This window comes from Tenrec ecaudatus, chromosome 8 (assembly GCF_050624435.1).
Source record: "Tenrec ecaudatus isolate mTenEca1 chromosome 8, mTenEca1.hap1, whole genome shotgun sequence".
Taxonomy (NCBI): Eukaryota; Metazoa; Chordata; class Mammalia; order Afrosoricida; family Tenrecidae; genus Tenrec; species Tenrec ecaudatus.
In genome coordinates, this window is record NC_134537.1 from 3730033 (window position 1) to 3744240 (window position 14208).

At 44.6% G+C, this 14208-nt stretch overlaps 1 protein-coding gene across 2 annotated transcripts in view; it reads right to left on the reverse strand.

Annotated features, from left to right (window-relative positions):
- The window catches only part of CP (ceruloplasmin), an 83563-nt gene extending 69672 nt beyond the window's left edge, over positions 1 to 13891 (reverse strand). Inside the window, exons 1-3 of one of the 2 annotated variants that reach the window (XM_075555905.1) lie at positions 13357 to 13890; positions 2854 to 3101; positions 184 to 396 (exon numbers count right to left, since the gene is read on the reverse strand). In XM_075555905.1, the coding sequence (XP_075412020.1) occupies positions 184 to 396; positions 2854 to 3101; positions 13357 to 13502 (607 nt within the window). In that variant the 5' untranslated portion in view covers positions 13503 to 13890. Of the gene's footprint in view, positions 1 to 183; positions 397 to 2853; positions 3102 to 13356 lie in introns of both variants that reach the window. The other variant, XM_075555904.1, reaches the window with a different exon arrangement.
- Between the last annotated feature and the right edge of the window lie 317 nt (positions 13892 to 14208).

Sequence of the window (14208 nt, forward strand, 5' to 3'; positions counted from 1 at the left end):
AGGCGTGTTCCATCTATCCCTTCTCTGAAAGTTGACTTCCTCTTCTTTTTCTCTCTTCTAGGTTCACCACCTCTTCACCTTATCTACTCAGTCTCTACACAGGCGTCGTGACGTACTTAGACACACACGCATAGAACTGCCTCACTCTTGATCATACATTATGCACAGTAATGAGAAGCGTACCTTTTTTGCAGAGTATGAAAGGACCGATGAGCCCGGAGGCAATATCTCTTGGCGCATCAATGTGGGAATGGTAAATCCTGGTCACGCAGTTGCTGTCTGCCTCCCCAGGCTTCTGGTCTTCAGTGGCGTGCAATATGTAAGTGTACTGCTGGCCGGGGTACACTTTATCATCCGCTCTTAGGAGATTTGTGGTGTTGTCAGGGTAGATGGCCCCTGGGAAGCAATGGGGGAAGGAGTTCAAACAAAGCGAATGTATTTGGACGTCAGTGAGGGGACAGAGGGTCCCTTGCTTTGTTCAGTAAACATTGATTGGACATCTAATATGTGATCGTATAAGGATGCAGGGGCGTCCTATTTGAGCTCAGTGGGATGAGACCCTACTCGCTGGGCATCTGGAAGGGTCACAGAAACCTGGGATATCTTTTGTATACTTGACCGAGTCTTCAAGGAGCATTAAGAGATGTATCAGGAGCATAGTGACTTCTGATTCACTACTTAAAACCTACTTTTGCTTTGGGATCATGATATGCAAGTGCAAGCAAAATAACTACCCTTGCCTTTGATCTGAAACCTCTTACACGTTATCCACCCCCTGCCCCCACATCACTGTCAGCTTATTTTAAAGTACATCCCGGGGATCATAACATTTCATTTACAAGTACATGGGAATTCATCTAAAAGACAAGAATTCTTTGTACATTACACATCTCTCTGAAGGTAATTTCTATCAGAATAACTGTACACAATGCCGACTCTGAAATTTAGAATAAATCCTAGAGATATCCTCATCCCTGAGTTACAAAGAATATGATTGATGATGTTCACTGTAGAACTGTCTAACAAGCAAAAGAGCAGGTGCAACAAAAGCACCCTTCACTCATTAAAGAAAGCATGGTTTCTAGCCACACCGCGGAATACGATGCACCTATGAAAAATAGTGCGCCGGCTCAAAAAGGATCTCTGCAGTATGTTGCTAAGGGGAAAAGGGTTAGGTGCAGAACAGGGTCTACTTGTGAATTTTTAAAATGTACTTTTACCAAGAATTGAGATAAGAATTATTTTTTTTATTTTAATATATGCACAATACCATCATTATACCAAAAAGATTAAAAACAATCTCCTGAGATAACATTAAGTTACTAAAAAAAATAAGAGAGGTAGCCATTTATGTTATTAGTGGCTCAAAAAAAAGAAAGGCAACTGAAATTATCACTAATTAACCAAAAAGACTAGTAACGAATCAAATATGTAACTTTATATTACTTGCCAGACTTGTTCTTATCATTTTAATGAGCTACAACTTGGCCTCAGTTATTTCCCTAAGACAATACCTGATATTTATTGAGATACTAGTATGATAAAAACAGTTGTCAAAACATTCACTCTGAAAAAAAAAAAAGAATAGTGGTTATAATTTTATCCTGCTTCCAGATCTGTTTCTTATCATGTCAAGTGACATCAGCATCTTGCCAATCGTCATAAGTGACCTCTTTCAGGTTATTACTGTGCACTGTCAGTCTCCCTGATTCACAGCGGAAGAAACCGGTGCTCAGAGAACCTCAGGAAGGGGCTCCAGATCACCCAGCCAGTGGAAGCCAGTGCTCGGACTCAAGTTTTGGCCGCTTAAATTCAAAACTCTTATTCTTAACCACCACACAATATCACCTCCATAACATCCATTCACAAGGAGACGCCTGATCATCTTATGGGCCTTTCAAATCTACAGATGACCCTTTGCTTAGTGCTGGGTCTCAGATGTGACCCGAAAGTCTGAGGACATTTCAGGGCCCTGTTATGTGTTGGGCTGTTGGCCGCCACGCTAGCAGTTGAAACCACCAGCCGGTTTCGCCTGGGGAGAAGGGACTTTCCACTCCCGTGAACAGTTCCAGTCTGGGAAACTCACAGCCGGGAGTTCTGCCTTGCCCTAAGGGCAGGGGCACTAGGAGTTGGCATCGGCTTGGGTTGGGTTTGTTTTTTTAGGGTCCTCATCGGTCTTTAACAGGGGCAGACGCTTTTCAGAGTCGAGATAGGAGGTGACAAGCCTCAGGGTGCGTTCCCATGTGGGGGCTTCGGGGATCGGACCTGTCTTCTCGCATACCCCTTTCTCTTCCCTACAGGTCTCGGTGGCTTCTGGGCTTGACTCAAAAGTGGACCATCACTGAGTTGGTGTCCACTCACAGCAACCCCACAGGACAGGGTGGAACCTCCCTGAGAGTTTTGGAGACAGTGACTCTCTAGGGGAGGTGAAAGCCCAGTCTTTATACAGCGGAGCGACTGATGGTTTCAAACTGTTGACCTTGGGGATCACAGCCCAGTGTGTAACTACCATGCCACCCGGCACAACCTTATAAGTCTCTGAGCCTCAGTTCTTTCCGTCAAACTATGAAGCTAGAGGGAGCTGGGCCCTGGGAATCCCGGCCGTCTGTGATGCTCCTCATCCAGAATCACTCAGAGACACCGTCTCGCTCACGCTTCACGTAAATGAGCCGGGGCCAAGAGAAAGGCGTCCTCATGCTGGGCACTGGAAATGCCTATTGATAAGGAAGTTTAGAACCCAACCACATGGCGATATGTGTGATCCAGAGACGGCCCACAGCGGATCAATTACAAAACAAAACCTCCAACAACTGCATCGTAAGGGACCGTAGCCGGAACCCGAGCTCAACGTACCCTCGTGGTCCTTGTAGTAAGTTGCTCCATGCGTGTGAAAGGTATAGGGCCGGGAGGCAAAGTTTTTCAGGTGTACAAACACTTTATCTCCAGTCTCGGCTTTGATGATCGGGCCTAAGAAGCCCAGCCAGGGTGGCTTTTCTATGACTGTCCCAAAGGTGCCATCTGTGTACTGAAGATACAGGGCCTTCTTATACACGCTTCCGATTCGCTCCGGCCCACTTTGAAGATAGGTGCTGGCATGTTCTCTGCAAAAGGAAAGGAAGACAAGTCCGTCAGAAGCCATCCTTTGTAAGGATAACATGCCAATGAAGGAGACATAAATGACCACGTTACATTCAATGTTTGTCCATGGTTGTCGAAAAGGCCTCCAAAAGCGAAGTGGAGACCTGGCAGCAAGTTTTGCTAATGGAATGATCTAACGCGTCTCACAGGAGCCATGGTGGCACCGTGGAGTCAGCACTGGTCTGCTCCCAGGAAGAAAGAGACGGCTGTCCGCTCCTGGAAGGATCTACGGTCTCAGAAGCCCCACGGAGGGTCACTGTGTCTCGGCATCGGCTGGATGGCAGTGGGTCTTTGGGGGAGAAAGTGTCGTACATCTGGGATGTGACAAAGAACCATCTGTGAAGAGGCCACAGACATGGGTGCTTCTCACGTAAGGCACAAAGCCATCATGGAATAGAATAGAAACTTTAGGCAAAATGTTAAGAAAAAACAATTAAAAACAGTTCTATGGTTTACTTCTTTGAGCTACTGGAAAAGAAATGTAATTTAATATGAAATTTGAAACCTCAAAGTATGTGTGTATACTTGCTTTTCCTTAAAGGAAAATGAGTGGAACGAAATTAATTTCTGTCATTGTTCTTTCTTTTTTAAATGTCTTCTTTAAAAAAATCATTTTATTGGGGGCTCTTACAGCTCTTATCGCAATCCATACATCCGTCCATTGTGCCAAGCACATTTGTGCATATGTTGTGATCATTATTTTCCAAACATTTTCTTTCTACTTTAACCCTTGGTACCAGCTTCTCATTTTCCCCTTCCCTCACCCTCCTTCCCTCATGAACCCTTGATAATTTATACATTTTTTCCATGTCTTACACTGACCGATATCTCCCTTCACCCACTTTTCTGTTGTCTGTCTCCCTGGGAGGGGGATATGTTGATCATTGTGATTGGTTCCCCCTTCCTCCCCCACCTTCCCCTTCCCCTCCTGATATTGCCACTTTCGTTATTTCTCTTAACAGTACTAAATTTATGTGTGCTTGGTGTCTGGTTTTTAAAATACCCGCAGCTTTAAATTGCCTCTGATGTTTCATGTTTTATTCCTCACTACTGTGAGCAATATTGAGCGTGGAATGTTTATTTTCTGATTAGTGGTTGAGTTACAGTTGTTTAAAGTTTTGCCCAAAGAGGCAGCAACGTGAATGGGAGCCAGGAAAACAGAAGAAAAAATTTAAAAAGGAAAGAAAAGAAAAAGTTGAGTTGGGTCTTTCAACTTCTGAAATGTGGTCGTGTGACCCGCTCAGCGGCATTGTTTTCCATGCTGCCATCTCCTTAGGAAGACCCGCGTGGAGCTGGGCTGGGACCAGATCTTGTTCAATGAGCGCTGGCCAGACTCACACTGACCGCTCCCGGCCTCTCCCCCTGCCTTGTCTTGGTGACCCCTTGGGCCCCTGGCCATTTCCCACCCAATCCCTGCGGGCCAGGAAAACAGGACTGTCTCCTCCGCTGGAGCTCATCCCCAGAGCCTGAACTAGGGAACGGCCTTCTCTCCTTTGAGACAGAGTAGGGCATCTCCTGGCGGTCTCAGCGTTAATACGTGCGGAGTTCAAGGGCCTCCGTTTTCAGAAGTCTAATTCTCTAGGTTAGTGGTTCTTAAGGTTTAAGGCGAATCTATTGAAGACCTTGGTAAAATGCAAATCCCCCACCCTGCCCCCAGAGGTTTGGGCGTTAGGGCATACAGAACCCAGGCGTCTGTATTCACTAGTAAGCATATCAGTGTTCTGGTGCAGGCCGGCTGCTCTGGGCTCATAGAAACCAGAGCAGGGAGGTCCCAGATGAAAGGGAAATAGAGCTGGCTACCAGCAAAGGAACTGGGATTCCTCCAGACAGCGAGACAAAGAGAGTCAGCTTCCTTTTCCAGGCCACTTCGGAGGAGTGGACAGGCTTCTGCCAAGGAGCCATGAGATTAAGCTTGGGAAGTGGGATCAGGCCTGCTTGATAACAGCCCACATTACAGCAGAGCCACCGCCCTCTGGGTGAGCCAGGGCTTCAGCAACAACCACGTCATGGTCACTACTGTCCAACAAAGACCAGAGGTGACATAGGCCCCAGGCTTCCAAAGGAGGTGGAATTGCTCACTGAGAAATGACTGGCGTGGGCTGTCCCTCCCATCCCCGCAGAGAGTGGAAGGCAGAAGACCATCGCCTTGTTTGCACCGAGATGGATGTCAAGCCCTTGCCTAGACTTCTGTCTCTGCTCTTTGTTTTCATCTTATGTTGCTTCTGAAAGTTTCAGACCGGGTTAGGGCAAAACCAAAGATTCAGGAAGCCTCAGAGAGCTTCCAGGGCATCGGGAGAAGTGGGGTAATAGCAGGACAGGAGGGTGAACTTGGCCCACTCCACAAAGCCGGAAGCATTTGTTAGCACAGGAAGTTTTTAAAAATGTGGTTTTAGCCACAGCAGAATATGAGACCCCGAAAACCACCAAGATCCAGAGAATCCTCCCGCCTGTACTGCTGAGAGGTCAGCAAGAATCCAATGCAAATGTGGCTCCTTCCTGGTTCAAGCAGGAAAACCCTGGGCCGAGCAATCTCACACTGGCCAGGGCAGTGTGACTCAGGGAAAAATTCTTCACCATCTGGACATAACTCCTGTTGCCAGGGGACAGGTTAGCTAATATTTAAATCCCAGTCGACGCTCGCCCATGCTAAGACACATTTCCCATAGCTCAAGTTTTACAGATAGTTCTCAAATTATTAAGGCTTCCTTCAGACGGAGTTGTCTGTTTATGTGGTCTGGACAGCACTTAGGAATGAATATATCATGTTCCATTTCAGTAACTTGCAATGAGCTTGGTCAAAATGCTTCTATCGCATGGAACATGTTCCAGTATTCATCGTATTCTAAATTAGCAGAGTTGTTGCTTACACTGTGGAAGTAGGTTTTTTTTCCCCCTATAGCAATATTTGTGTGTGTGTAAATGACTCCTAAATAATTGGTCTGAAGCTCGAATACATTCAGAGTCGTATCATATTTAGAATTCCTTTAAAATATATTGCTGTTTACAATCTGGCTTCTCAGTCTTGCCTTGCCAAATTAGGAAACGTTTCAGACGATGTGTTTCTTTGGTGGCGGTCCATTTGCTTATGTATTGTCACCAAAGGAATAGCCAAGGGTCATTAAAAACAGACACTTCACAGCCATTGCGTCTATTTAGACTCACAGTGGCCCTGCAGGACAGAGTGGAACTGTCCCTGTGGGTTTCTGAGACAGTAACTCTTCACAGGATGGGACAGCATCATCATCCCCTGCCCCCCACCCCCTAAGGACTGGCAGTGGTTTCAAATTGCTGACCTTGTAGGCTAACAGGCCAAAGCCTAAGTCACTACGCCATCAAGCCTCCTCCGAAGTGTCCTGAGGAGGTGACTTCAATGACACAGCTGGGGGACAAACATCCATCACTGGAAGCACGCAGGAAGTTTGCCAGCCCAATATTCAGTAAAAAAAAAACCAACAAAAAACCAAAACCAGAACAGAACAACCTATTCTAGTTGCTCTTTCAATGAAGCATAGAATTCACATGTCATGGTAGTTCTTGTTGATACTTGCCATACGACTCCTCATTAACATAGACACGCCCACCTCCCAGACACCACATCACCTCCTTTGTGCCTCCCTCCATTCCCTACCCCCATGTAAGAAGCCAAGTCCTATAATTCCTAGAAGATTTAGACCCAGAAGTAAGTTTCCAATGACAGAAATGAATATCTGCACATTGCCTTGTTAAGATGATCATCATGCTACTTTCTCCCATGGGTTCCCCTGTGGTCTTGGTTTATGTTCAGATCTACAGAAGTTACTGCACTGTGGGTGGTAGAGAAGGACATTTTCTGCCTTCTTGGCTTCTTCATGGAGACTTCGACTACTAGCTTTCTGCTGCTTTGAGAAACTAGCACAGTTTCGTGTTCAGAGTAGCACCTATGTATCTCTCCGTGGAAAGCCACAGTTCCAGGCATGGCGGAGCCTCTGTCCAGGGTACCACAGGCTAAACCAGGTGCCCGTTGCGTTGTACACTCATCTGGGGATTCCGACACATCCATTTCCAAGGTCTCTCAGTCTGTTGACAAAATTCAGTTCCTGGCGGTTGCTGGATCGAGACTTCTGTTACTTTGTTGGCTGTCAGCTGGGGACCTCTTTTGGGGTTTGTTTACTTTTTCTTTTAACCCTTTATTGTCACTTAATCCACATATCACACCATGCAGTAGTTCAATCATATCAGAAATTGTACAATTATCACCATAATGAATTTCAGCACATTTCTTTCTTTCTTTTTACAACCCCGCCCCCATGATGAACTTGCCTTTAGAAGGAGTTGTGTGATCACCTTCAGCTCTAGTGCTCCCTCCCCCTCCTGACTTCATTGTTTACTCCCCAAATCCCCTCACCTTCCCCATCTCCGCCCCTGCACCCGGGCACCCCCACAAACCCTTCAGTTATCTCTAGGCATCCACTCCCTCCGTGCTCCACACACTAGGGATCCCAGCAGACAAAGCCAGGACCAAAATCTAAATGACGTGATAAGGACCAGACATTGTCAATATCAAGATACCCATACAAAGCCGTGAGTAAGAAAAGGAAGCTCTTTGTTCGGCGTTTAACAACTGCCTTCCTGATTGAGGTGGACACCTGCCAGCCCGGGTGTGACAGCGTCGACTGGAGCGCCATGGGGTTTTCTTTTCCTAAAGAAACTTTTCCTTATGATTTAGGCGCCGATTGGCAGAGCAGACCATCAGTCTTACAGTCAACAATTTACACCCACTTTGTTTCCACTCATCTGATTAGATTCCCTTCAATGGATGCACCACTTCCTCGCAATGCTTCCTGCTTCCCTTCCTCCTGCCCCCTACCCCTTTGTCCTTGCCCCACATGGTTTTCTGTGGTTGATTTTTCCACACGAAGGTGGCCAGCCCTTTCTTAGGAGGTGCCTCTGAGTAGGAGCAAGCACCCGCCTTTTGTTTAGCAGCCGAATGGGTTAACCGGCTACCCTCCGCGGGAACTGCTTAACTTCTTAAGGGCACGGAGCTGTTGTCTCTAATGACTCCTTCCATTTTCAAGCCGCAGCAGGATGCTACATCCTCGCTTGATTGCAATCTTCCTGACTTCCTCTCTGGCCACTAGACAGCTCTTGCTGTTTTTCAGGAGCTCCGTGGCTCGTGAGGCCCACCCACGTAATTTCACCAGCCTCAAGTCAGCCGTGGCATTGACGTTTATAGGTTCTGGGGATGGGAGTGGGGCATTTTAGGTTGGCTGTTTTAGAAATTCTGGAAAGGAGACAAGGCATTTGTCATAATGATTGGTGCAAGAAGTAGGCAAAGATAAAGTCCAACTGTAAATGGTGCAAACTTTAGTGAGTTAGGGTCCTAAGCAGCTTTGCTCCACTCTCCTGGCCTCAGTAGAGTGCCTAATCGTCATGCCTTATTTTGATCTGGTCTGAAAGGAAGTAGAAATTAAGGTAATAAATTATAGAGCTTAAATTTGCTAGAGTCACTGAATTACTTCTTTCTTAGAGTCAGCTCTGTGTTCTCCTTCTTTGTATCACATTATCTAGGGGGCAACACGTTGAAGTAGACGCCACAGCACCCGACAATAGCAAAACTACTCACTACTATTTGTGATTTGGCATTCATGGGGAATGTGCCATTTTAAGTGAATTGTCCAGACCATGGTAGCAAATGTTTTTTTTACCTCTTTAAGAAACTGAGCGGAAAATTCCAAAGAACAGTTTGACAAGTCACAGTAGAGCCTGACAGGAGTCGTGGGAAGATCTGGAGTTGGAGAGCTAGCACAAAACATCATGCTCTACATGTTTCCAAACGGAAAGAAATGAAGGAAACATTTAAGCCTGAGAGATTCTATGGGCAAAATATTGAACACTGTAGGCAGCATTCAAAACAGGTGGAAGGAATATGCACTGTCGTGCCAAAAAGAAGGTCAATGGGCAGACATTTCAAGAGGTAGCATATGACTAAGAACTGGTAGCGTTTAAAAAAAATTCCAAGATGCACAGACAGCACCAGCAATGAGCTTATAGGAATTGATGGAATCCCAATGGAAAGTCTTCAACAAACCGATGCAGCACTGGAAACACTTATTAGTTTATACTAAGAAATTTGGAAGACTGACTGGGAAATATCTGTATTTGTGCCCATTTCAAAGAAGATGAACCAACAAACAGGAAATTATTGAGCAATATCATTAATACCACATGCAAGCAAAATGTTGCTGAAGATCATTTAAAAATGACTGCATGGTACATCAATAGGGGGTTACCAGAAATTCAAACTGGATTCAGAAGCTGACATGGCATGAGGGGCATCTCTACTGATGGCAGAAGGATCTTGGCAGAAAGCACAGAAGACCAGAACGAGGTTTACTGTGTCTCCTTGACTGTGCAAAGGCATTCATTCGACTGTGTGCACCGCCACAAACGATGGGTAGCACTGAGAAGAATGGGAATTCCGGAACACTGAATTGTGCCCATAAGAAACCTGTGCAAAGATCAAGAGACAACCATCCAAATAGAAGAAGGGTTAAACTGCCTGGTTTAAAATCAGGAGAGGTGCATGTCAGGGTTTTATCCTTTCGCATACCTATGGAATCTGTATGCCGAACAAAGAATCTAAGAAGCTGCATTATATGAAGAGGGACATGGCACTGGGATTGTGGGAAGGCTCCCTAACAACCTGTGATATACTGATGACACACCTTGCTTGCTGAAAGGAAGGGTGACTGGAAGCATTCGCTGATGAAGGTCACAGATCTTCCATATGGATTACAACTCAGTGTCGAGAAAGCAAAAACCCTCACAACAGGACTAATAGATCACATCATGATAAATGGAGAAAATGCAGAAGCTGTCAAAGATTGCCTTTTGTTGATGCACGTGATCAACGCTCACAGAACCAGCAGTTAGGAAGTCAGATCACCACTTCTCTGTCAGTTGTCATATTGTGGTGGCAGATGTGCTGTTATGAGGCTGGTAACGAGCTCGCTGATTATTTCAAATACCAGTAGAGTCATCCATGGTGAACAGGGTTCAGTCGACTTTGCAGATTAGGAACAGAGTGGGAAGAAGTAATAGGTTGTCTACGTCTAAAAGATTAGCCACTGACAAGCTTATGAATAGCAGGTAACCTTTCGGCGCAGTGTCTAAAGATGAGCCCCTCAGGTTGGGAGGCACACAAAATACGACTGCAGAAGAGCTGCCTCCTCAAAGGAAAGTCCGCCTTGATGATGGGGATGCAGGAAAGCCCTCAGGGGTGGGGGGAAACTACTCAAAATGAGAAATAGCTTCAAACATCCATTGCTAATCAAAATTTGTCAAAAAATAAATGCATAGAGATCTATTTCCTAGGCCTGAAACGAAGGAGTATTGGCCATATTGAGCCGGACAATCGTATGGTTTACCATGCCAGCACTGACAAATTCAAGAGGAATATCATCACATTTGTTTTAAAAGAGAACATTTCAAGATCTATGCCATCTTCTGTGATAGGGTCCTATCTCTGCACTTGCAAGGAAGTCTAGTTAATCATTCAGATTCATGTGCTAATCTCTAACACAAGTGATGGAGAAATTGAACAAATTTACCGAGGGCTTCAGTCTGGAATCGATCAAGCGTGCAATCAAGATATATTGGAAATTACTGGTGATTGGTTATAAAAACTTGGAAACTAAGAGGGAGGATCAGAAGTTTAAAAACAGGGCCTCAGAGATCAAAACAAGCTGGACATTGCGCGATAAATTTTTTCAAGATAATTTTCATTTATCCATAGATACTTATTTAGTATCTACTATGCTCCAATGACCAAGTAATGCCTACTGTGCTCCAGTGACCAAGTAAGGCCTACTATGCTCCAGTGACCAAGTAATGCCTACTCTGCTCCAATGACCAAGTAATACCTACTATGCTCCAATGACCAAGTAATGCCTACTATGCTCCAATGACCAAGTAATGCCTACTATGCTCTAATGACCAAGTAATGAACATGACAGATGGAATTCCTGCAATGGGGTCACAGCTTGATGACCTCATTTGGAGGCACAGCGGAGATACATAGTTCCCTGGAGGTCAGACACACTCTCTGCTTCATATTCCTGATGACAAGACACATACTCCTGCCAGCACTGAGATGCTTCCACCACCACTGGATCCACAAGACTTTCCACCCACTGGCCCGTGATCTTCCTGCATTTGGCATCATTGCATGTGTTCGTGAGTCTGAAGAGGACTTTATAGATTAGTATCAGACCTATGGGCTAATAAGATTGGACTTATGGACTTGATCTGGACTGGGCTGAAATGTTTTCTCAAAATACAATTGCTCTTTGATATAAAGCTCTTTCTTACACACATAAGAGTGTCGAATTTGTTTCTCTAGTCTACCCAGATTTACACAGCCAATGACAGAAAGACAGAAAACTGGGCTTGGTAGATGAAATACCCCCTCTGCCCCTCTGTCTAAGCATACCTAGGGGGAACGAAGCGATGGATGACATGATAACCTAACTCGTGTAGACAGCCCACAAAAGAACTGAAAAATAAAGAACTTTTTTACATTTGCTCCCCTCCCCAAAATTAAAAACAACAACCATAAAGTAAAATGAAGTATATGCTTAATAAATTCCTTAGCTCCTCTATCCTCTGAATTCCGGAATTAGGGATTTCTTTTAGAAACACAGAGGCACTGGGGTTGCTGTAGGGCAGGCATTAGATTGTTAACCACAAGTCCAGCAGTTCAAAACCACTAGCTTCTCTGTGGGTAACAGATGAGATTCTCTAGTTCTAAAATGATTTATTTAGCTTCAGAGGCCCAATTTCTAGGGTGCCTGAGTGGGAAAAGACTTGGCTGTAATGGGTTATTGAAGCGCGCCTGGACAATATTTGATGCCCAATAAAGCAGGTTTGCGTTTTGATCATGAACGTGGCAGGTGGGGGCATGGGCAGGACAGTTCACCAGTGCTGAGTCTGACTTCTTCCTTGGAAATAAAGGCAGCACATTGTTTGCTTTATATGTGATTGAGTAAAAAACACCGAATCCATACAAAACAGGATACCTAATGGAGCTGGGGAAATACCATATACCTAAGAAGTCAGTACAATTTCAAAACCAGATGAAACAAACAAATGAGCACAAAATCCAGGAAGATGTAAAAATATAAGCAGTCTTTAAGTTAAAAAAGCAAAACTTTCCTACCATATATTACTAAACTAATAACAATTTGATATTATTATCAGCCGTGGGGGTAATTTATTTTTTACATGAAACATTTCAAGCATATGTAAAAGTCAAGAGACTAGGATAAACCTGTCACCAGACCCAACACTTATGAAATTTGCCATATTTGCTTGGCTATCTTCTAAGAGTCCCTTCTAAGCAGCTGATAGTCACTCGGCTACTTTATGCCTTCGCATCAGTAACGTACAGTTTTTGACATGGTGACTACTGGTTCTGAACCACGATTTTAGTTTGGTGAGAAACGTTTACAAGCGTGAAATGTTTACCTCAGCATTATTCTAGATAATACTTAACCAAAAAAAGCTTAGGGAACTCGTTTCTTGTCTTTCTGCAACTATATTACAGGCCCAAGTGACTTGCAGAGAGGTTTTTGCGGTAGGGGGTGGCATGATCATAAATAGCTCTCTGTTTTGAGCAGGCCCCGCACTTAGACTTCACAGGCACCCGGTCTTCAAGCAGCCCCAAGGGACTCTTCTCATGCCTGTTTGATGGACGAGGGCTCTAAGACTGCGAGGGGTTAACACAATTATTTATGCAGTCTCTCATCAACTACGAGGCAGAACCGTCTTTGGTAAAATTGCATTTACTTTTATGATTAATATACCTTAAAGAGACACATTGTGCATCTTATGTTTGCCACCGGCAATCGGAAACCTGGTATGAAAAAGCATTCTATATAATCATTGCTTAAATTAGTGAGCTTTGGCTTAAGTAGCCTGAACCCTGTTGGGAAGTGCAGTAGCAACTAGGAGAGCTCATTAGAAGCCAACATTTCCTCAGATGCAGGCAGACATCCAGACAGCCTGTCTCGTGAAAGCACAGCTAGCGACAGGACATCAATCAAAATGTCTTGGATTTCTAGTTCACCTTTTGCACATTCTGTATATAGCCCATCAAAGAAATAGTTCATCTTACTGGTTTAAGTTCTTAAGAAGAAAACTTAATCTCTTGGTCCATACCGAGTAAGAATTGTGACTTACGCATCAACTGAAATAAGTTTCTTTTCTCCATTGTCAGGGGCGTAGTTCCAACTTGTTTCCACAATCCCAATGTAATAATGCTTATCCTTTGCCCAGGCTGAGGTGCTGTACAAGAGCAGAAAAGTACCAAGCCACAGATTCTTCATGTTTACCTCCTCTCGGGACCTCACAGCTCTGGAAGTGAAGTCAGAAGCAGGCGACTTTATAAATCAGGATTTCCCAATTGGTTTGTGTGGCCGACACCGTTGCGTGTTGCACAAGAGTAAGTTGTTTCATAAAAGTAAATAACATTTCCAATTCAGCTCAGTTCTCAGCAGACCAGGGAAAGCAGTGACTTGCAGCCGGGCTTCTCTGATTACAAGGAAACCAGCCAATGGTTATTGTTGGAGGCATTGAGAGCGCACAACTGTGTCTTCCGCTACTCAGTGTGTGAATTCCAGAAAGGAGAGACTGTTTCTGAAAGCCTCCTTTGTCCCTCGATAATAGGCCACAGTAGAGTGTGGCATCAAGGGAGCTTTTTAACAAAGTAGGATAAAGATGATATACAAAAATGAGTCTGCTTCTAAAAGCTGAAACTTGAGACAGATTTATTCAGGACAGAAATATGTTATTCAGCATGCCAAATTTCAGAGGTCAAAAATCCCAGCTGAAAGATTTATGTATTTTTTGAAAGATTTTTTGAAAGATTTATGTATTCCGGGAGCTCTGAGTTCAACTGCACAGAAACTTTTCCCCGATTATTCGGTGCGGTTGCTTGTAAATATGTGTTTGCTTTGCGGCGGTAGTGAGAACCCGGCTAGATCATGGATTGCTGGAAGAAGGGGTCATTTGGTCTTGGAAGAGCTTCAGTTA